A 24,781-nucleotide genomic window follows, 5' to 3' on the forward strand; every position below is an offset into this window, starting at 1 on the left:
TCTCTCCAAGGCCTTCATAAGAGAACCAGACACCAGCTTCACCATGCCAACAAAAACCCATCAAAGACAGCAGGCAAAGAGCCGCGTTCAGTGTCTTGCTGGGCTTTGCTGGATGAGTCACGGTCTGACGGGGTCAAGAGGACACGGTGCTTCTTAACACCGCCAGCTGGGACGAGTTCTGATTTTCAAGACTAAATAATATGCCACTGGTGATTAAGAGTTTGCGGATTGGCAATTAACATTATGGGCTCCAGCAGGAGGCCTGGATCAGGGGTAATTACACTGTGCAATTAACTGGAGTGAATCCATTTAGTGGCGTTAACCTTTGACTCTGGGCACTAAGTTGCTACTAGAAGCAGTTGACAGAAATTTTTTTTAAACTTTTCCCCCCTTTTTGGCTCCCATACAGTGCATCCGGACAGTATTCACAGCGCTTCACTTTTCCCACATTTTGTTATGTTACAGCCTTATTCCAAAATGGATTAAATTAATTATTTTCCTCAAAATTCTACAAACAGTACCCCATAATGACAACGTGAAAGAAGTTTGTTTGAATTCTTTGGAAATTTATTAAAAATAAAAAGCAAAAAAAAGCACATGTACATAAATATTCACAGCCTTTGCTCAATACTTTGTTGAAGCACCTTTGGCACCAATTACAGCCTCAAGTCTTTTTGAGTATGATGCTACAAGCTTGGCACACCTATTTTTGGGAAGTTTCTCCCATTCTTCTTCGCCGGACTTCTCAAGCTCCATCAGGTTGGATGGGGAGTGTCGGTGCACAGCCATTTTCAAATCTTTCCAGAGATGTTCAAGTCTGGGCTCTGGCTGGGCCACTCAAGGACATTCACAGAGTTCTCCTGTAGCCACTCCTTTGTTATCTTGGCTGTGTGCTTAGGGTCGTTGTCCTGTTGGAAGATGAACCTTCACCCCAGTCTGAGGTCCAGAGCGCTCTGGAGCAGGTTTTCATCAAGTATGTCTCTGTACATTGCTGCATTCATCTTTCCCTCAATCCTGACTAGTCTCCCAGTTCCTGCTGCTGAAAAACATCCCCACAGCATGATGCTGCCACCACCATGCTTCACTGTAGGGTTGGTATTGGCCATGTGATGAGTGGTGCCTGGTTTCCTCCAGACATGACGCTTGCCATTCAGGCCAAAGAGTTCAATCTTTGTTTCATCATTGTCTGAGAGTCCTTCAGGTGCCTTTTGGCAAACTCCAGGCGGGCTGACGTGTGACTTTTACTGAGGAGTGGCTTCCGTCTGGCTACTCTACCATACAGGCCAGATTGGTGGAGTGCTGCAGAGATGGTTGTTCTTCTGGAAGGTTCACCTCTCTCCACAGAGACATGCTGGAGTTCTGTCAGAGTGACCATCGGGGTTTTTGGTCACCTCCCTGACTAAGGCCCTTCCCCCCCCGATCGCTCAGTTTGGCCGGGCGGCCAGCTCTAGGAAGAGTCCTGCTGGTTCCAGACTTCTTCTGTTTACGGATTATGGAGGCCACTGTGCTCATTGGGACCTTCAATGCTGCAGAAATGGTTCTGTACCCTTCCCCAGATCTGTGTCTCGATACAATCCTGTCTCGGAGGTCTACAGACAATTCCTTGGACTTCATGGCTTGGTTTGTGCTCTGACATGCATTGTTAACTGTGGGACCTTACATAGACAGGTGTGTGCCTTTCCAAATCATGTCCAATCAACTGAATTTACCACAGGTGGACTCCAATCAAGTTGTAGAAACATCTCAAGGATGATCAGTGGAAACAGGATGCACCTGAGCTCAATTTTGAGTGTCATGGCAAAGGCTGTGAATACTTATGTACATGTGCTTTTTTTTTTTTTTTTTTTAATAAATTTGCAAAGATTTCAAACAAACTTCTTTCATGTTGTCATTATGGGGTATTGTTTGTAGAATTTTGAGGAAAATCATGAATTTAATCCATATTGGAATAAAGCCTTGTTATGTAACATAACAAAATGTGGAAAAAGTGAAGCGCTGTGAATACTTTCCGGATGCACAGTAAGTTGCTGATAAGGAGTGACTCTTCTTGGTCAGTCTCTGAACAGTTTTTTTTGTAATGGGAACCTGCACATTCATGAAGTTATCTAATCAGAATGAAGATCCCTGTGACTTTGATTGTGGCACGGATGTTTGTACCAGATGGGCTGTTTTGCGTGTTTCAGAAACTCCTGACCTCCTAGGAAGCTAACCCACAACAGTCTCTAGAGTTTACACAGAATGGTGCGAAAAACAAATAAAACATCCCGTGAGCAGAGGATCTGCAGGCTCAAACACCTTGTTGATGAGGGAGATCATAGGAGAATGACCAGAGTGGTTTGAGGTGACGGGAAGGCTATAGTAACTCAAATAAGCACTCTTTACAACCATGGAATGCAGACAACCATCTCTGAATGCACAACACATCAATACTTGAGGTGGATGGGTTGAAACAGTAGAGGACCACATCAGTATCCATTCTTGTCAGCCCAGAACAGGAGTCTGAGGCTATCATGGGTACACACTCACTGAAACTGGACAGTTGAAGACTGTCAAGGTGATCTTCAAATGCCGAGTTTCAGTGAGTCTGATAGGAGTGGAAGCTAATGTGGATTTTTGTTGTTGTAGCCTATTCGCCTCAATATGTTTTGCACTGTATGATGCTTTTCTGCTATCAACACAACATTGCAGGCTGCAGGACTGCCACTTAGTGAATGATTATTTATCACCCCCGCCCCTCCCACCCCCACCCCGCCCCCGGACCCAAAAAACATTTTTTATATTGTATGTGAACATGAACTCAAGTGCCTAACTTTCATCTGCATGATTTCATTTAAGGCTCTGCTGCCACATGATTGGATAATTGCATAAAGTGGATGGTGAGTGTATTAAAAAGGCCTTATTCATACACAAGCTGTAAGTGCCAATTGATTTCGTATTTCTTTCTTATTGTAGCAAGTCTTTGTTAACTTAATTAGAGCCAGTGTTTTTAAGCTGTTGCTTAACATAATTATACACACTAAAGGCATTTTCACACCTATTAGTCCATTAACACAGTCCAAATCAGAGCAAAATTGATACTTTTGGTTAATTTGCTGCTGGGTTCATTTCACACTACACATAGTTAAACCAACCAAAAAGTGAAGGAAAAAACTGAGGGAAACGCTTTTATTAAAGATAAACAAACCTTTACTAATTACAAAGGTATTACAAATTAAAAATCACCAACACATTGAGAACACAGAGTAGGCTCTCAGTAAATTACTAGATAATTATACAAATAAATAACTAAATAAATCACATCTACTGTTTAATTTCTCTCTAATTTCTGCTGTACTGTAGCTCTGTGCTTTGGCTCAATTAATGCCTCACAGCTCAGTTTGAAGCTGTCATCTATAGAACAAAAATGATTCGACCCAAAATACACTGCATGCTTGTTTGACTGATTAAATTGCTTTCTTGGTGCAATCGAACCACTCTTTGACTGGAAGCGGACCGAGACCACATCGGTCAGGTGACCGGTTCTTTTGTTCCATGCTGTGTTCCCACCTGCCTTATTGAAGCACACCAAAGAGGCAACACACCAGGGTTTAATTCAAATGGACTAAACGCTGCATATGTGGAAACACCGTAATAGGTTTTTTTTTTTTTGTCTGTCGTCTCTCCTGTTGCTTCCAAACAGTCCTCGCCTCTCATCCTTATTCTACACTTCTCAGATTGCTGCTCAACTTGTACAGTAGTGGAAATTAAGGGTCTAGTGGTTAAGCATGGTTGTGAGTTCAAATCCAATGACTACTTGGTAGCCACCTTTGGGTCCTTGAACAACACTTTTAAGGCTCTACTGCTTAGCTTGGTGCTTGGACTGGTTGTTAATCACTTGTTACTCATTCTGGTTAAGTCTGCCAAGGGAATAAATAGAAATGTAAATTAATCAAGAGGAAGTAAAGTGTTTTTTTTTTTGGAAATTGTCACGTTCTGCATTTGTGATTGCAGCTGGCAGACCATGTCAGCACTGGTGTCACATCTTTCCTCTGCTTTGAGACATTACTCTGGGCCCCTTTGTTTCAGATTAGGTCTAGGACCTGAAAAAAATGACTGAATAGTGTGCCACTTGGAAGTAAGGGTGGAAGCAGAGGATTCAGTAATCTTAATAGAATATTGTGTTATTTTGCAACCAAGAGAAGTGTAATAGTTTACAGATTACTGGAGGTTTACAATAGATGGGTAGCTATCAAACTAAAGTAAGTAGAAATGAATTCATTACATTCAATAAATTTGGGATATAGCCATAGGCATTGTTTTGACATACTGGTTAGTTTAATAGTACACAATTTGTGATATGGCATGCCTTTCTTTACAGAGGCGTCTCCATAATTGCGGATGCCACTTATCACTATAGTGTAGTTGATTAGAATTACAGTACATAGCCAGGCCATCCAAAGAACTCCTGGGAATGTAATTTTTTATTTATTTATTTGACTTTCATAGGCCACACACTTCCATACTTTAGTGAGGTATCTTCAATTGTTCTGTGTTGAGGAATGGAAGCATGTGATGTGGGAGATGTATGCATGTACTTATTATGCACATAATAATTAGCTCTGCATTAGCCTTGCAACTCCAGTGCAAAAACAAAAGAGCAAACATGGGACAGCAAATATGTCTTGCTTGCTTGATTGATTGATTGCATTTGGGCTTCCTTTAAATATTATTTATATATATTAAATATTTTGATGTCATATGCCTATTTCATGTGTCAGTGGATTTCCTGAGCTTTCACCTGTCTTGAGCATGGGACATCACAGCATAGTCAGAACTAATTAATTTGGATTGGATGGCATTGTCTCCGACATTCGTTATCATTTCTCATCCCATGCACTGATTTTAAAGAGTATTTAAGTTCTCACTCATGCTGGGCTTGAAAAATGAATGACCCTTTGAGTGTAGAAGATGTTTTAAATCTGCTGGATGCATATTTAAAATCCATAAAGCCACTGTGGATTTCACTGTGCCCCAGCGAGCCATCCATCTTTTCTTGCTGTTCTTGGGGATTTCATCCATTTCTCTCAACTCCTTAATTCTTTGCTTTTTCTTTATTTCTGTCCTTTCTTGAACATCTCCCTTGCCTGTGTACACACAGGATGACACATGAAGCACCGCCGACCTCAGCTTATTAAGGGAAACAAAAATATCCCTTGTTTCTTTGTTCCAATTTGTTCTCTTGCTCTTCTAGATTACACAATGTGACCTGCTGTTTCCCAGAAACCCATGTGGACTACACGTCTGTGGAATATGATTGCTTTGTAATTACAGCCCATATATTACATCAGGGTCTATTATGTGCATAAGTAACATAAGTATTCAAAGTGCTTTCTGAACTTTTGAACATAAGCCTGGCAAGTAGCGCTTTCAATGAGTTAGATTACACATACATCCAGCGTACAAATTCCTTATTTAAATTGTTAATATAGAAATGATAAACACTCTAGAGAGTTCTGAGGACCACTCAGAGGATCACTGCCTCACAACGTACAACACCTTTCATTACTTTTACCATACACACCATCTCAGTAAAGCAGCCTGGCTCCATAAAGACCCCAGTCATCCAGCATATCCTCTATTCTCCCTCTTCTCATTAGGAAGAAGTTCCAGATCTAACAGTACTCAGACCACACGATTGACCACAGTAACCTCAAGGACATTATGAGCATTAAAATTTAAAACACAAATCTATTATTCCTGTACTGTGCTATTGGATGCTTTCTACATTGCACATACTTTTCTACTTTGCCCTTTACATTTTTACAGTGTATGTCTTCTGTGGATGCTGTAGGAAAATGTGAGGGTGTCTCTCTTGGTTTGAATGTTGGATGTGTGTTTGACTTTGGACTGTGAATATGCCTGGATTATTTTATTGGATTATTATATTGAATTTTAGGGGTCAATCCCATATTCCCAGGCCTCTATGTTCCCCAGTTCAATATTATCTGTTAACACACATTAAGTAAACTTTTCCAAAGCTTTTATGTAGTCAGGACCCATGCCAGGGCCCTATCAACTTTATTACCTTTTAACTTTAAACACCAAAAACACATTTAAATGAATAACATCATACATTAGTTTAAAATCCACCCTTCACCCACACTTGAAATTTATGAATGTTATGCACTTGGAAAACTAACCAGGCTGCACATGCTGATCCTTTAGTTGTGCTGCTCTAAAACTAGCTGTTGGTATACATTCATATAGTTCCATGCATGAATAATAGTCAAATGTATACACTAAACTGAAGAAATGCCATACAGTAGCCTATAAAACACAGTAAATGGTCATAATAGGAAAAAAATGTTAAGTATGAACATGTCCCAGCTCTCATTTGTTCTAAAGCCTAACTCCATCTTTTAATTACCATGTGCCATTTAAATCTGGGAAACATAGAACCCTGGGAACATAGATACACTCCTGAATTATAGGGCTTCTCAGAGTCTAGTTCTGCTTCCCAGCTTTTCTACTTTACGTTTCCTCCCTATTTTTATTACCTTAACATTTCAGCAGTTAAACATATGAGCCAACAGTTAAACATACACAATATCCTATTTATATCGAATGTAGTCTAAGTCAAGACATGTTTGGTCTGTGTTAGTTGCTTTTTCAGGGTAGTGAAGCTAACAAGTGAAGGAGACTTTTCGCAACCAATTTAGCATTGTGTTAATGCTACGGCACTTGCTAAGGCAAGTGTGCATGCCTACAGCACACACTTGCCTCAAACAACGAGTTGTTCTGTATCAAACACTGTATGACACTGACATCTCTCTCTCTCTCTCTCTCTATATATATATATATATATATATATATATATATATATATATATATATATATATATATATATATATATTTTATTTTTATTTTTATTTTTTTTTAAAAAGGGCAACATGTTTGGTGTGTGATGGTTGCTTTTTCAGGTTACAAGGCTTTTGAAGCTAATAAGGAAAAACTTTTAGCATCCCTCTTAGCATTGTGCTAACTGCGTGCCTACAGTACATACTTGACTCAAATAATGAGTTATCAAACAGACACTTATGACACTGATATGTATTTTTAAAAAATGGGCAAGAGGTTGTTGCTCTCTCTCTCTCTCGCTCTTTCTGATGTAAATGTAAATATTGGGTTGTGCTCAATCACATCTCGTCTTAGGGAGCAGGCAGATTTTTGGCTCTGTGTGGAGATATGACCGCGTAAACAGGAAACTCTTATTTTGATTAGAGGCAAGCCAGTTCACATCATTGCAAAATCTGTATGTTTGAGTGTTTGTTTATGCTTCTCAGTGTAACTGTGTGGTTTAGTCATGCACTGTCTTGTGTCGGTATAATATTTAAAGAACTGGATAACAGTACGTATATCACCCATTGAAAGTACTTGCTTCTCATTAGATGCCAGGTGTCCTTTATTTATTTATTTATTCATTCATTCATTCATTCATTTAATCATACCACTAACCACTAACAGCAAACTTTTAATCTCAGCTCCAGATTACGTTCCTGCTTCCGTGTAATCATTTTGGAATGCAATGACAAGTACCATAAATAATGGTTTAGAATATAGCTTTATTCAGTATGCTAATGCAGTTAAATTATTTGTTTGAAAGATGCATAAAAGAATAAGAGAATGCCTAAGAAGCTGAAAATTTCAGGTAGTCTCTACTGACAGCATGCTTAAAAGACCCTATTGAAGTTACAGTGCTAAGCTAGGTTCTGTAATGTTTAGCTTAATGCAGTAACTGCCTTTGTTTAGTTAATGCATTTAATAACCTAAAGTAATAGTAGCTAACTTCCTAGGTAGCTATATAGTTATTTGTATTTGAAAAACCCTTGATGGTAACACGGGTTTATATTGCTATAAAAAAATTCCTCTCTGTCACACTAGCTGCCAGTTACTTGCTAGCTATGCATTTTTAATAATGAAAAATATATTTCATTTTATTTTTAAAATCTTGATAAGCATGATAGCTGTGTGCCATGTGATCCGTATAACAAAATGTAAGTGATTTCAACTGTTTTTTGGTTTTTTTTTCTGTTTCAGTTTCTGTTTGGTATCTGCGGTTAATTTTAGGGTTCGATTTAGGTGTAGGCATAGCATTAATTATCTGCATTAATAATTATGTCAGTGGATGGTCCTCACAGGTACCGGGATAGACTTTATATTATACAGTTATAGAAGAGAAATGATTTATAATCACAGTATCCATTGTCACCCAGATGAGGATGGGTTCCCTTTTGAGTCTGGTTCCTCTCAAGGTTTCTTCCTCTTGTCGCCGTGGGGAATCTTTCCTTGCCACCATCGCGTCTGGCTTGCTCATTAGGGATAAAATTAAGTTTTATATCCAGATTTCTGTAACGCAGCTTTGTGACCATTGTTAAAAGTGCTATACAAATAAAATGTGCATGTGTCGATTTGATGTCTCACTGTGTTGTGTCTCTCTGCAGGATATGAGAAGACATGTCATGATGACGCTACTGGACACTGAACAGTCATATGTGGACTCTCTGAGAACACTGATTCAGGTACAGCAGCTCTCTTTCTCTATCTCTTTCTATGTCTCCATTTCTCAAACTCTCCTTATGTTCTTCTTTCTCTCCCCCCTGTTGGCTGTCATAGGATGTCATTTGCACTCTTTGACACTCCATGTTATATAACAGTTCACATCAATAAAACTGTTAGTTTTGTGCGTGTATTATAGATGAGATTGTGAGAGAGGTGTGGGTGTGTGAGAGAGAGAGAGAGCACAAGAGAGAAAGATAATGAAAGCTACCAGTCCAGACTGAGGGGTTCCTGACCCACAGGCTCTTTCAGCATGTGTATTACTGTCATGTCACCATGACTACACCTGGTTTGGCCTGAGATGCTGCGGCAGTAAAACGGTTCCCATCAGTGCACAATTGCAGCAGCTATTAGTGGCTTCGCTCTGTTTATCAGCTCTAAATCAGCCCTGTGTACAACGTCACTCAGCTTAAACACTGAATAAACTCACGTGGAGAGGCAGGGGCTCATACCGCCCTCAGCAAGGCCAGTTGCAAAGGAAAAACGAATCATTTCTTATGAAAGGTGCTGTTTGCATTGGACAGACGCTTTTGTCCAGAACAACCTATTCATGCACACATTCATTAATTTTCCTTTTGCTTCCCCTGGCCTGGGTCATGTCAAATCCAGACTTTTCTATCCCCGGCAACAGATTCCAGCTCCTCCTGGGGGATCTCTAGACATTCCCAACCAAATAGTGATGTCTAATATCTCCAGCGGATCCTGGTTCTGTCTTATGGGCTATGTCCAGTGGGACATGCCTAATAAAGCTCTAGCAGGAGCTGACCAGGGGGCACTTTATAAAGTGCCCAAAACCACCTTAACTGCATCTTGGAGGAGAAGTGGCTACACTCCAAGGCTACAATCCAAGACTGTCAACTCAACATAGCACTTTATTGGGGGACAAAGTTGAAGGTTTTAGACTGGCCAAGTCAATCACCAGACTTTAACCCAGTTGAGTATGCCTGAGGAGGAGACTGAAGGGAGAAATCCCACAAAACAAACAACTGAAATAGGCTAAAGTAAAAGCCATCAGTTTGGTGTAGGCTTGATGCAGTTATTGCAAGCAAATGATATGCAACCAAATATTAAGTGTTATTTACTTGAATTTACTTCAAGACTTCTGTTCCTATACTTTTGCTCACCTAAAAATAGGTGGTTTTATGTTGTTTAACACATCTAGCTGTAACTACCAGGAATGAAATCCTCTCATCTCATATCCATCTTTTGATTTCAAAACCAGATGTTTTGCCGTACCAAAAGTTTCAGAGGGGACTGAAGTGATCAGTGCAAAGTGTAAAGTGTGTTCAGTGCATGTGCAACATGTGCCATGTATGAGCTCCTGTATATACTTGTGCTGTGAGTGTGTGTTAGTGTTAGGAGCTGGAGTAGTGATCAGAAGTTCAGAGTTCTAATGGCTTGGGGGAAGAAGCTCCTCCTAAGGGTCTCAGTCCTGGCCATGTGATTTGTGTAGGTGCTTTCTAGACTGGAGCTATCCTGAGCTACCCTGAGTTACTGTATGTGTGCAATTTCTGTGAATGTTTTCTCCGTGTCTGTGTGGGTTTCTGCTGGGTTATCTGGTTTTCTCCCAAAAGCATGCTGGTAGGTGGATTGGCAATTGGAAATTGCCCCTAAGTGTGAATGAGTGTTTGAATGTGTACTTGCATGGTACCCTGTGATGGACCAGTGTCCCATTCAGGGTGTATGTTGGCGGTTCAGTCCCAAGCCCCTCCACATGCCAAAGAGCCCTTGGGCAAGATACTGAACTCCAAGATGCTCCCAGTGGCTGGCTAGCACCATGTGTTTGTGTGTGTGTGTGAACAGGTGAATGAGAAACAGTGTAAAGCTTTGTAGAACCGCTAAGATTAAAAGGTGCTGTATAAGTGCAGACCCTTTACTGTACCATTTAATCCAACCTCATTATTCTAAGATTTTGGGGGTGTATTTTGGAAATATTTGTGAGAGAGGAGATCCAAATTAAAATGTTTAGGACTGCAGTGCCCTCCCTCTGCAGTGTAAGGTGGTATTGTCTGTTATACTGTGGCTGATATGGGTCATATCATTTCCCAATGTGTCAAGGGAGGCTTTTCTGTAATCACAGCCTCTGCCAGAACATTCAACTGATGGTGCACATCTGTTACACTCAGTTTTATCAAAGCCATAATTCAGTAAGTAAATGAATGAGTAAATGATGACCAAATAGAAAAAAAGCAAATTTAGTCAGAGAAATCTAAAAATGTTAGCAATAGGTATCCTACTAAGTGAAAGCTAACCTACCTACAGTATGCATCGGGACTCTTCACCCTGCTCTACCCAGCTGGAAGAGTAAACTTCCCCTGGATGTCCAAACTGCTGAGTCATATCTTAATACTTAATATCTCTTCATTAAGTGTTCTGTTTTCATACCTGTACTAACTCCCACACTCACTCCTCTTTATCAGAGTTTGAAGCTTAATGGCATTCTTAGGGCACTTTCACACCAATTGCTTGAGCGAATAAGAGTGAAATGTGATGCTTTTGGTTCATTTGATATTTGGTTTCGTTTCACACTGTCCAAACAAAAAACTCTGGTGGAAGGGTGTGTAGTGTTGAAAATGTATTCATAAAACTCTTTGATTCATTGGTCAGAAATCCAGCGATGGAAAAAATGTAAACAAACACAGAGCCACTGCTAAATAAATAATTAGATAGTTATGGAAATAACTTGCTTAAATCATTTTGTACATCACCCCTGCTTAAAAAAAGCAATAGAACCCCTCATAGAATTTGTAATGGTTTTAATGGTTGTAATGGGAATTGTATTGGTTTTAATGGAAACTGTAATGGTCCCTGTGGGTCTCTACTGATAATTTGTTGCCTATTGGTGGCCTTTTATATCTAGTGGATACCATTAAGGACCTGTAATGGTTTTAATGGTTCACTTGTGGTTTGTAATGGTATTTGTAGTGGAAACCATTAGAATTTCAGTGACATTTCTATTGTTTTGTTTTTCTTTCAGCAGAGACTTTTTTTTTCAATCCAAATATCCAAAACACATGGCATTTCTGTGGTTCTACAGCTCTGTCCTTTGGTTCAGTTTGTACCTCGCATAGCAACACATATCTAAAGAAAAAAAAATCTACACAACACGAAATACCAGCTTGGTGTTTGTACTAGAGTGAGTTTATGTCTTCTGTAGAGCTGAAAAAGCACTTTTCTAAGTCGCTCTGGATAAGAGCCACTGCTAAAAGCTGTAAATGTACAAAACAAACTGGTGAGCAAAATCTAACTTAACAAGTGAAAGCCAACTAGTGAGGGAATGTTAATCTAGTAAGCAAATGATAACCATAGCAAACTAGGGAGTTAAAGTGAAATATCAAGCAAAAGCTAACCTGGTGAGCACAAGTTAAATCTACTGAATGAAAGAGAAGTACTTGTCATTTGGGACAAGCCTAATTAGCAAAAGCAAATTTAGCAAGTGAAATGTCAGTGGTAAAATGATAAATGGTCTGCACTTGTATAGCGCTTTTATCCAAAGCGCTTTACACTGTGTCTCATTGAACCATTCACACACACTCACACACCAATGGTAGCAGAGCTGCCATGCAAAGTGCTAACTTGCCATCGGGAGCAACTTAGGGTTCAGTGTCACACTTCGGTATGTGGAGTCATGCGGGCGGGAATCGAACCGCCAACCCTACGATTAGTGGACAACCCGCTCTACCACCTGAGCCCCAGCCGCCCCGTTAATGTAACCTAGTTAGCAAAAGCAAAGCCAACCTAGCAGGTAAAAGCAGAGTATATAATATATTTTACACTATGGTTTTACCTTTTATTAATATTTTACACTATAGTATAATTTTATCACACATTCTATGTCCTGCTTTCACACTAATAAAAATCAGGTTTATGAATTTGAAAAACAAGTAATACATGTTTAATAAGGAAACACTACAGTATTTATGAAACACTGCATTATTTATTTTCCATGCAGGCTTGTACCAGAACACCCCCCCCACACACACACATACACGCACAAACCCCTGGGACTCTAGTTTTACAGCGAAGCTGAAATGTATTGATATGTTTGTATGATCAATAGAGCTTTAAAATGGTCGCTTTCTACTTTAGTCAAACATTTTTGTTGTGTATTGCTCATTCACAATGAAACTCTTACTCACAAGTTGGCATGTTTATAATAATAGGTAGTAATCATTTATTTAAAATGTTATGTCAGAATATATATCTTGTAGTGTACATGTCTGAGCATATCGTCACATGGTTCATTTGGGACAAAGCTGTTTGTGGCAGCATTTTACTTTCCTTTTACTCTTGTAGCTGTTACACTACAGTTCTCGTATTTTTTTTTAATTCATATTGTGTATTTAAAATATGTAAAAGAAAACAAAAAAACAAGCTATATGAGTTGACATTACTAATAAATGACTCAACAGACTACAGATATAATAACTGTGCTATTTGTGGTAACTGGTGCACCTTGTGTTGAAACTTGCAGAGCTACCTGAAGCCACTGAAGCAGCCTGAGAGCTCGCCGCTCTGTGACCCGTCTCTGGTCGACGAGATGTTCTACCAGATCCCTGAAATCCTGGAGCACCACGAGCTCTTCCTGGAGCAGGTGATCAGCTGTGTTAATGACTGGCACGATCGCCAGACTATCGGCGACCTCCTCGTACAGTCGGTGAGTACAGAACACTCTCCTTTGTGAGGTTTTGGAATCACCAGTAAGTGTATGCTCTTTGTTTTTGTTTATTTGTCCCTGGGAGCAGTATCTGAAAGGGTGGGTGAAAGGTGTGATGCTCAGGCCTTCATGCTAACTATAAATTAGCTAAAATTATCACATCGGAGATCACATGTACAATGGATGGTGAGGGGAAAATTCTGCAATCAGCTAGAAAAATGCAAAAGAGCTACTCATGAAAACATTTTTAAAAGGCAGATTGTTTTCCATAATTGGTGATCAAGTGTTAATTTTACTCAGAACACTGGCTGTTCTGCTGCACTGTATGAGAAGTATATTTTATTTGTATTCGGTCATTTAATTGTAATGGACTTTTTAGGACTTAAATGTGAGTATTAACAAATCTTATAGAAATATTGAGACAAATATTTCTCCTCCATAGAGATCTCAAACCTAGTCATGTCTTGTGTACATCTCCGTCTTGTACTAGCTAATATCTCAACCTTTCTATTAAAACATTTTTCTTAAAAAAGGATTGCAAGAACAATTTCAATTCTGCACCCAAACTGTAAGGTGTCTTCAAGAGTGCAACATATTCCCAAATCAGTAGCAGACACCCCTATGTTTAGCCTATCATTTAAGGCTGATCTGTGTGTATTTTATTTACAGTGTATCCACCATTTACGCTGCTATCTCCTCTAATTTTGAGCAGAAGATCCAGCTTTAGTTTGGTGCATATGTTTAAATGCCATGCAGTTCACTGTGGTGTGATGCACCACAGTGCTGGATATTGCGCAAGCTTCTGTATCCCAGCGAAAGTTGCACAACATGCATCAGCCGAGACGCAGTCTGATTGTCAGCAGAATGATTTTTCACTCATGTGAATGGATGACAGATAATATTTTTTGAATCAGGAACACGCAGGTTTGTGGAGACAGTGACGAAACTGAGAAAATGAAGTGCCATGCCAAGCTGTCATATAACTCTCCTGTTAACACAGAGCTAGTGATAACAGGATGACGCTTCATGAAGTGTTGAAGTGTTTCTTGAGGCCTCAAGTGGTCAATATATATGGGCAGAGATATTGTTCTGTATATTGCTAGATGTTATAATGCAATTAGTTACCCATAAGTTGTGTTTATGCACTGTATGGCCAAAGGTATGTGGACATCTGACCATCACACCCATTTGCCACAAAGTTGAAAGCACATAGTTGTCTAAAATGACTTTGTATGCTGTAGCATTAAGATTTCCCTTCAGTAGAATTATCATACCTTGTTTATGCATGTTCCATCATGACAGCGGCTGTGTGCACAAAGCGAGGTCATGGTTTGCCAAAGTTGGAGTGGAAGAAATTGAATGGCCTGCACAAGGTCCTGACCTCAGCCCCACTGAACTCTTTTGGGAAGAACTGGAACACTGACCGCACTCCAGGCCTTCTTACCCCGGCATCAGTCCGGGACCTCACTAATACGCCTGTGGCTGAATAGCCACATTCCAAAACCTATTGGAAAGTCTTCCCATAAGAGTGGAGGTTATAATAACAGCAAACGGGGAAATAATCTGGAATGGGATGTTCAGCTAGCACATATTGGTGTAACTGTTCAGCGGTCCACAGTGTAGGTCAAGAATATTGTGCTTCAGCTGGACAGTGTTTCTTTAAATGGCCAGTCAATGGGGCTTTGAGATTGAAAATGCTTGTACATAGAGCATATTGTCTGAGTATAGAGTACTCAAAACCTACCAGTGATGTGCTTTTATCGAAGCAACCACTAACCAGGGCTTCACTGTTATCATTAGCTGCGTTTACATGGACAACAATAATCCACTCTTAACCCGATTAAGACCATACTTTGATTAAGAAACTACCAACCTTAATCTAATTAAGGTCATACTCGAATTAAGCTCTAATCGAATTAAAACCGGTGAAGTACTCCTGTTTTAGTCGCATTTTGGACGTGTATTACAGATATGTAAACACCTTAATCACATTATGAACGTTGTGTGAGAGTTTTCACCGGATTTTGTGACAGGACACGATCACACACGGCAGTTCTCAACATTTTACGGTGAACAAGAGAGTTCAGCTGCGTCCCAAACCGCTTGCTTGCCTACTATAGGCCTGTAGTGGGGAAAAATACATGTATCTCAGCTACTATATAGACGGTAAATACGCAGTTTGAGACGCAGTCCACGGCTTCAAGCAGTTGTCTATTAGCACGTATAGCATGAAAAATAATCGACTGCACTTAAAGAGTTCGTAAAAAAAATTAACTAAAAACACCCGAAACTGTATACGGTACCATAACGAAGACGAACTGTATGTTAATACGTGAAATTCTGCAGGGACGACGTGGCGCGGTGACGTAATGATGCGGGCTCTTAATCTAATTATGTTCTATAACATGTAAAACGGGAACATGACAGGAGTATTCTAAAAGCAACTCGTGTAAACACCTTAATCACATTATATTATCTTAATCAGAGTAAGGTCAATAATTAGATTACTGCTGTCCATGTAAACGTAGTCATTGATGGTGTGATGACAGGAAAACAACACAAGCTTCGATACAGAGCTTCGCCTAAAAGCATTCTAGGTTCTTTGAAGCTCCAATAACCAGCATAAAATCACTACGTAACATACACAATATGTCACCACATACATAAACATATTGAGAGAAATTAAAGACACTAGCGCCGACCAAAATAACATATTTTATGTGCAATGCCAGGATACCATGAGAACACCATGGCTCATAGCGGAGACGTTTGCCAATGATTTGGTGACTTTTTTACTCTTCTGACTTTAGCACGTCATCTTTGGTTGATGGGAATATAAATTTTTAAAGAAGAGAATCTGTGTTTCATTGGCTTTATGCTCTTCTCAATGGCACAGTTCAAATCTAATCTAAAAAAAATCACATGAAAGTTAATTACAGTTGTCCAAGATGGCTGCCCCACCCCCCAATGTTACAGGATTCAGCCAAACAGTGGAGATGTATCCTGATTTGTTCATGATTACAGTGAGTCATACTGTGCAACATACCACACCAGCATCTCTGTGTGACCCCACTGAAGATGTGAATTCTCTGTATCTACTGAATATATCAACTGTGTGTGGGAATTTTCAGTTAAATGCACTTTCTGTATAAGTTAGCTGCACAAATATAGTAACAAATGATATTCACCAAAAAAGTTCTGGCTGATTGACTACATTTGTGATGAGAGAATGCTAATATACATTTATTTTTTAACTGACCCATTCCTTCGGAAAAAAAAGAAAAAAGAAAAAAATCCTCCAGGAACAGAAATGGCTACTGCTGAAAAATACACGGGTATTTAGATACATCTGAAATATGCTCTATTTTTTCTGCTTTCTTGTAAGCTGCTTCTTGATTAGTGATGATGTCATCAGTCATGGTACTCATCATCCATGACCAGCCAGGTTGGAGCCGTTCAGTTCTCTTCACACTCTTTTGAAGTGATGGCATGATTCTGCTTATGATCTCCTGAGTAGGCTCAGAAGACACCTCTGTGTCTGCTACAGAGTCCACTGGGTGCCATTTTGTCTTTCCGTACACCGAAACACATAAACATACAAACTGTATATACACAGACAATTACACAAAGTTCCCTGCAGTCATGCATAAGTAAAAAGTGAAAGAAATGGCTGGGAAGTGGCTCATGGTAAAGTGCCCTCCACTAATATTGGCACTCTTGGTAAATATGAGCAAAGAAGGCTGTGAATATTTGTCTTTATTGATCTTTTGTTTAAAAAAAAAAAAAAATCTCAAAAATACTCTGCACTCATGGATCTCAAACAATTGCAAACAAAACACAGGTTTATAAATTTTTTAAAAAAGGGGTGCAAAAATAATTATTTGCACCCCTATGAATTCGTATGAGAGAAATATATTTGAAGTATATTCCCATTGATATTAAAAAAAATGGACACATGGGTGACTAGGAACAGGAAATTGTTCAACCATAATTTCCTGTTTCACAGGAGTACAAATATGAGGTAACACACAGGCCAAATTCCCTTAGTCATTCATAACAAATGAGAAGTGGCTATAGGAATATAGCTAAAGCATTGAAAAGGCCCATTTCCACCATCAGGGCAATAATTAAGGAGTGGTGGCTTCATATTTTATCCATCTGAGGATTAATAAAGTATTATCTTATATTTACCAAGAGTGCCAATATTAGTGGAGGGCACTGTATGTCTGTTGTATCATTTGTTAGAGAAACTAGAGGATGTATTGTACCTTTTAAAACTCATTTATGCTACATAATTGGACATGTTGAGTTGAGTGTTTAAGGAGGCGTTTATATATTTATTGCTCTTACCACGAAGTGGAAAAGTTTGTTTCTCCTTCTTCACAGGGACTGCACTATACAAAGAAAAATATGTCATCAAATTGTTTGATATTGCGATGGTGGTATGAGATGCAATAAATAAAATATTGCAATGTGCCTGACTGGATGCTACACAGAACCTGAATTTTTTATTAATTTTTTTTTTTTTTTTTTTTTTTTTTTTGGGAAGTTCAGCAATAGATAACATTTAACACGAATATTTTTCTTTCTTAAAGCTAATAACAAAATGCCTGTAGTGCAAAACAAAACAACAAATAATTAAATACTTACAGCTACTTATTCCAATAAATATATAATTTTTGTAACTTTGTACCAGTGTTGAATTTTCAAATCTGATCTGGTTGCAGCTGGTTCCTTTTTCTGCCTTGTCCACGTATTTCATAAATTTTCTACCCCTAGCCAGTTCAGGTATTTCATGTATTCCAGCTCAATCACACCTGGTGCAACTAATGAAGCCCTTGATTACTTGCATCAGGTGTGCTTAAGACAACCCCTGTTTAGCATATTTCTGCTGTTGTGAGGGATTCTATTCAGGCGGTTGAATAATTTTGAAACTGGAGAAATAATTATACGTTACATTTTCAGTTGAATGTAGAGAAACTACTTGAAGCATTCGTTGTGTTGAGCAATTTCAGTTGCTTTTGTTTGATTTGTTCATTACAAACAGCTGAAAGTCTGTAAATTTTAACAATAAACCTGATTTGCAGTGAGGGTTGAATAATTTTGATTGCAACTGTATAAGTAACTGAGTAAATTTTCTATAAACACCTGCTGGATTTGTAAAACCTTCTCCGTTGTGGTATTTGTTGTATACTTCATAGGGCTTCTGTTGAGCATTGAGACAGTTGCTTTAATCTTAGTTCAAATAGTATGTTGAGTCAGACGACAGTAAAATGCATTGGAAAGTACAAGTGTGTCATACAAGAGACACTGTATTTCATCGAGGTGGTATTTGTGACTTCATCCCTACAAGAGCTCATTTTCTCCGCAGCTAACAATGCTAGAAAATGACCCGAAAAGCCTATAGCTAATGCAATGGATGTTCAGGTAGACGAGATGAGCTTGAAGAGGAGGCGGTAATAAATAATGCATTGAGGAGGAAATGGCACCATTTGAATCAAAACTGTGTATGTGTGCACTTTTCACAGTTTTATGCATGTTGTCGAGTTTACAAAACACTGCTCATCCTGTGCAGGTTTTTTATTTGTCTCTCTTTTTAAATTTTTTTCTTTAATAATTGTTTTCTTTATAATGTAATGTTGCATCCAAAACGCTGGGTCCACCACCAGGACTATTTGTTTCCACATCACTTAACCTTATTATTCAATAAGGCGATTATTCATAACTGAGATGAAATACATTTTTAGCTGTGTGAGAAATCCTCATATGAAACTAAAAAGAAAAGTGCTCGATCTATCATCAGGAAAGCTCGGATCTAGACCAAAGCCTTCTGTGACCAGTAGTAAAGAGAGCAAAATTTGCTCTGCTCTGCTCTATGGGTGGTAAGGATGGAACACTCTCTCTCCCTTGTCAATCAGAGCGACACCAGCCAATCGCACGCTTCTATGAGCTCTGTTGCCCTCTGATGCTGAGAAGATTGGAAGGAGGTAGGCTTCACATGTCTCAGAAGGAAGCCTGGGTCTGCCCCAACCTCACCGGTTGGTAGCTGTTGTGTGATGATGAGGGAAATCCGAAAGCAAAAAAAGAAAATGAAATTTGCCTAAATGTCCAAGTCACACAGTTAGCTTTATTGTTTTTAATCTGGTAACTCCTGCCCATTCCCAACACACATTGTAAATATAAAAGTTCTTGTCTTCTAATGATATGGATTCAGATCATTCCTCTGTGTTGTCTTATTGTCCTTACTTCTTTCAGTCAACAGGAACATATAATAGTTTATTTATAGTGTAGAGCATTTGAAATCTTTGTGAGAAATACCAGGTGATTAAAGAAATATTAACAATATTCTTTAGTTTTCTTTTCTTTACAGAAAGAAACATTGTAATATTTTGTTGAAATGGCTACCATGCATGGATGGTTCACAGCAAATATCCAGAACACTAATAATGTATTGTCATGTGATAGAAGCGTTAAAATATTGAACATGATCACCCTATATATTTGACAACCTTGTACTAGCTTTTGCTAATTGAACAAATACACCAATGCGCCTCAATTATCAATCCTTTAATAAAGTTTTATGTAAAAATTTAGAGGCCAGACTGAAGTAAAAATGCCTGCCAGATTTGCATACATTTCATGTAATGCTGATTTTGTTCATACTGCCATGTGTGTACATTGATAAATGCTGTTCACCCGTAAATTAACAAGCTCGTTGTGCCACAACTGATATACTTTTAGTCACGCCCACAAAACTCCATAAAAGGCAAAGCTCACAGAGAGCTGAAAAAGACAAATGACAACTAAACATGAGAGTGCACAGTGTGAGCTAAATGTTCCTGTAATACAGCTCAGCCATAGGTGCTGAGTAGTTCCATTAAATATGTGTGTAATTGAAATAAATAAGTGATTTAAACTTCACCACGTACTTGTATTTAAAGCTGTAGCAAGTTAGGCCAGTTATTTGAAGCCCATCATTCAAGGTTCTGTTAACTTAGTCTCATTATATGTACATTTAGACAAACTTGTAGGATATTAATATTTTTTTCATATTTTTTACTGATGCTACATTTCTTGTGTAAAGCAGTGGCTCAGATGATTAGCTCATGCTGTGGCCAGTCAGCAGCAGCACAAACAGCTTGCTTTATCTGAATATAAACGTCTTTAGTGTTATGAGAGAGGAACTGAAGGCTTGTGAAATTCTGGAAAAAGTAGTCAGTCTGATGTTTCTCTTTTCTCTCTCCTTTCTCAGTTTTCCAAAGAGGTACTGGCTAACATTTACTCTGCATACATCGACAACTTCTTGAACGCCAAAGACGCAGTGAGGATTGCTAAAGAAGCCAAACCTGCTTTCATGAAGTTTTTGGAGGTATGTTTCTCAGCCTGTGTGTACAACCCCTGGCAAAAACGATGGGAATCACCACACTTAAGAGGATGTTCACTCAGTTTTTTTAACTTCGTAGGAAATAAATAAATCACAGAAATGCCACAACATAGTTTTTGTTTAATAGCTGAACATTCTGGCATTGTGAAACATAACCTCAAATAAATGAAATTACATTGTTTTAATTAATGGCATGTTTTTTCCAGATCAAGTAGAGGAAAAAATGATGGAATCATCAACAACAACAAAAATCACAATTAGTACTTTGTTGCTCCTCCTCTGGCTTTTATGATGGCCAGAATTATTTTTCTAATGAAAAACAATATTCTCCATCAAGCTGGTTCCGATTTTCTCAAATAGTGGTTGATAGATCAGCTTTGCAGGATGGAGCCCTGTCATGGATTTTTTTATTTTTTTTTCCACCATAAATTTGCAGTCAGATTGAGATCTGAACTGTTTGTTGGCCATGTCATTGAGTTGATATGCCTTTGTTGAAGAAATGCTTTAACATTCTTTGCTTTGTGACAAGATTCATTATCATCCGTCTATTGATGGGATATTAAATGTGTCCAGAATTTCAATGTACACCTGCAATAGATCGTTACATTTAGGAGATCAAGCTGTCAGGGCCCGTACATGTCCGACACCAAATGATGTAATCGACTATTTCATGGTTTGTGAACTTTGAAGCTAAATTGATATGCACAACACAGAGAGAAATTGACAAATGGTAGAGGTTTTACTTAAAAAAAAAAAGAAAAAAAAAAAAAAAAAAAAAAAGGCTGATGTCCCAATACTAACTGGACATGAATTGTACAGTCTGAAACAAAACTAATGGATAAGGGGAAAAAAAATCCACTGGCTCCATCCCAAATGAATTCTGGAACACACAGAATCCATTCTACCAAGATTTAACCATCTTTCTTCTCCCTCAGTGTTCATGTTGTGTTTTTCTTGGTGGCTAAAGGAATGAGTTATTACCCCCAGTGCACCTCAAGTGTCAGTTTCAGCTGTGAGGAATGGCTGTGAGCCAGCTAAGGTCACACTGAAGTGAATGTGTAATGTAATTAAATATCCTGGGCTTCACAAAAATGTGGTGGTGTTTGGAGATCATGAGTTTGAACTCATGAACTGAATCCATGGCCAGAAGTCAGAGAGAGCGACATTAGTCATGCTGTCTGGGTGGGAAAGATGGCATTACTCTATCCCTTGTCAATCACAGCAACACTAACCAATCACAAGCGTCTTTGAGCTCATGTATGTGGAAGAGGGCAGATAGCACTCTCCTCCGACTGTGATGGTAGAACATGAAGTTGGCTGGATTCACGTGTCTCAGAGGAAGCATATGTTAGCCTTCAATTTCCCTGGCTGACAGTAGGTCATGTGGTCATGTGCAGAGCTAGCTACTGGGTGGGAATCGGCCAAATTGGGAGAAAATAAGGTAAACATGCAGAACAATGTATTGGAAAGCATGTAAAGCTATTTACTGAGCATTGACAATTTATTAGTTAGTCATCCAAGGTATAGAAAGATCCACCACATAAAAATCTACTCAGTAGTTGCCCTTTTGGTGGTCCCTTTCATGAAGGATTGAGTAGTAAGGCTGATAAACGCTACACAGCAACAGTTTGACTATTGTCAGTATTAAATACTTACAAACTATCTCTTTATCTACTTCATAGTTAACCACAATAGTGCAGAGCTATGATGTCCTCTTTTCTAGCCAATGTTCTTCATGCCTGCGTGCACTGTTTGAAATGGCACAGCTTTTCTTGACACCAAACATCTTTCTCTTTGTCTGTTCTTCCATTAATAAGTGTATTTTAGGTCACATCGCTTGAGTGCTGTTGCAAATTCTTTATAGTTGCCACAGGCAAAGCTGGACTTAATATCACAGTCCTCGTTTATTCTGTGCAGCTGAATCATTGATTTTGCTGTCATCTAGTGGTGGTGTCTGAAACCAGTTAAATTAGCATGCAAGGACAAAAAGGATATTTACATTACATTTATGTTTTTTTTTCTTCTTTCTGTATTTCTTCTTTCTGTCTCACACACACAGCAAAGTATGCGAGAGAATAAAGAGAAGCAAGCTTTGGGTGATCTGATGATCAAACCTGTGCAGCGCATCCCGCGCTATGAGCTCTTAGTCAAAGTGAGTCAAAGTCTTATTTTCATCCCTTATCTCATGGCTCATTATTTCCACATGCTCAGGACTCTGTATCCTGTACATACTGTAAAACATGCAGCTCGTTAATGAAGTTTATTGAAGTGTGTGTGTGTCTGGGGTTAGGATTTGTTGAAACACACTCCAGAAGACCACCCGGACCACGGTCACCTGTTGGATGCTCAGAAGAACATAAAGCGATTGGCTGAGAGGATCAATAAGGGACGACGTAACGCGGAGGAGGTGGAGCGTGAGACGCGGGTCATGCAGGAGATCGAGGCACACATAGAGGGGGTGGAGCATGTAAGACACATTTCTCAGATCAGCTATGGCTTTCTCTCTTGTGGTGTAATGATACACTCTGATAATGAAATAGTTTACTCCATTAAAGTTATAGTTTGGCCAAAAAACAATATTCAGCTTAACCTAAATGTGGTCCATCAACCGCGTTTGGTTTTGCGAAGGAACTACGTTATTAATGTAGTTAATAAGTACTGAAAGTTTGCCTCACCCAAAATATTTCACATAAATAACATCCTCTTCATTTGCTTTAAATTTTATGCTGTGTAATCTTAATTTTACAGTCCATATTTGTGGCTATATTTACGAATTTATTATTACTTTACTTACTAACTTTTTTACCCAAGTAAATTTCTTTACTCACTTTATTCCTTACTTACCTTACTTATTTAAATTACTTACCTAGCTTACGTTCCTACCTAGCTTTCTTTATTTACTTACTTAATTAAAAATACTTGCCTAAATTATTTACCTACTTTTTTTTACTTATCTACTCACTTTACTTTCTGACCTGACTTACTTAAATAACTTCTCTAAGTTATTTTCGTAATATTCTTTACTTGCTTAGTTTACTTACCTATTTCAATTACATACCTAACATGCTTAACTTTCTTTACTTACTTACTTAAATTACGTACCTTACTTGACTTCACTTTACTTTACTCACTTGCCTGCCGGACCACTTAATATCACTAGGGATGATGATGATGGTGAATCACAAGAAAAGAACATTTCCAGCTATGGCACATCACCTGATATATTATGTTATGATGTACAGTATCTCACAAAAGTGAGTACACCCCTCAGATTTTTGTAAATATTTGATTATATCTTTTCATGTGACAACACTGAAGAAATGACACTTTGCTACAATGTAAAGTAATGAGTGTACAGCTTGTGTAACAGTGTAAATTTGCCGTCCCCTCAAAATAACTCAACACACAGCCATTAATGTCTAAACCACTGGCAACAAAAGTGAGTACACCCCTAAGTGAAAATGTCCAAATTGGGCCCAATTAGCCATTTTCCCTCCCCGGTGTCAGGTGACTTGTCAGTGTTACAAGGTCTCGGGTGTGAATGGGGAGCAGGTGTGTTAAATTTGGTGTCATTGCTCTCACACTCCCTCATGCTGGTCACTGGAAGTTCAACATGGCACCTCATGGCAAAGAACTCTCTGAGGATCTGAAAAAAAAGAATTGTTGCTCTACATAAAGATGGCCTAGGCTATAAGAAGATTGCCAAGACCCTGACACTGAGCTGAAGCATGGTGACCAAGACCATACAGCAGTTTAACAGGACAGGTTCCACTTAGAACAGGCCTCGCCATGGTCGGCCAAAGAAGTTGAGTGCACGTGCTCAACATCATATCTAGAGGTTGTCTTTGGGAAATAGACGTATGAGTGCTGCCAGCATTGCTGCAGAGGTTGAAGGGGTGGGTGTCAGCCTGTCAGTGCTCAGACCATACGCCGCACACTGCACCAAATTGGTCTGCATGGCTGTCGTCCCAGAAGGAAGCCTCTTCTAAAGATGATGCACAAGAAAGCCCACAAACAGTTTGCTGAAGACCAGCAGACTAAGGACATGGATTACTGGAACCATGTCCTGTGGTCTGATGAGACCAAGATAAACTTATTTGATTCAGATGGTGTCAAGCGTGTGTGGTGGCAACCAGGTGAGGAGT

General features: G+C 38.9%; 1 protein-coding gene across 2 annotated transcripts in view; it reads left to right on the plus strand.

Annotated features, from left to right (window-relative positions):
• Window positions 1-24,781, plus strand: part of LOC124628061 (rho guanine nucleotide exchange factor 17) — a 138,633-nt gene that overhangs the window by 84,362 nt on the left and 29,490 nt on the right. For both annotated transcript variants that reach the window (XM_047155130.2, XM_047155131.2), the window contains 5 exons: window positions 8,481-8,558; window positions 13,070-13,252; window positions 20,505-20,621; window positions 22,696-22,788; window positions 22,927-23,103. In XM_047155130.2, coding sequence (XP_047011086.2) covers window positions 8,481-8,558; window positions 13,070-13,252; window positions 20,505-20,621; window positions 22,696-22,788; window positions 22,927-23,103 — 648 coding nt within the window. The remainder of the gene's footprint in view (window positions 1-8,480; window positions 8,559-13,069; window positions 13,253-20,504; window positions 20,622-22,695; window positions 22,789-22,926; window positions 23,104-24,781) is intronic.

The sequence above is a fragment of the Ictalurus punctatus genome, chromosome 4 (genome assembly GCF_001660625.3).
Source record: "Ictalurus punctatus breed USDA103 chromosome 4, Coco_2.0, whole genome shotgun sequence".
NCBI classification, from domain to species: domain Eukaryota; kingdom Metazoa; phylum Chordata; class Actinopteri; order Siluriformes; family Ictaluridae; genus Ictalurus; species Ictalurus punctatus.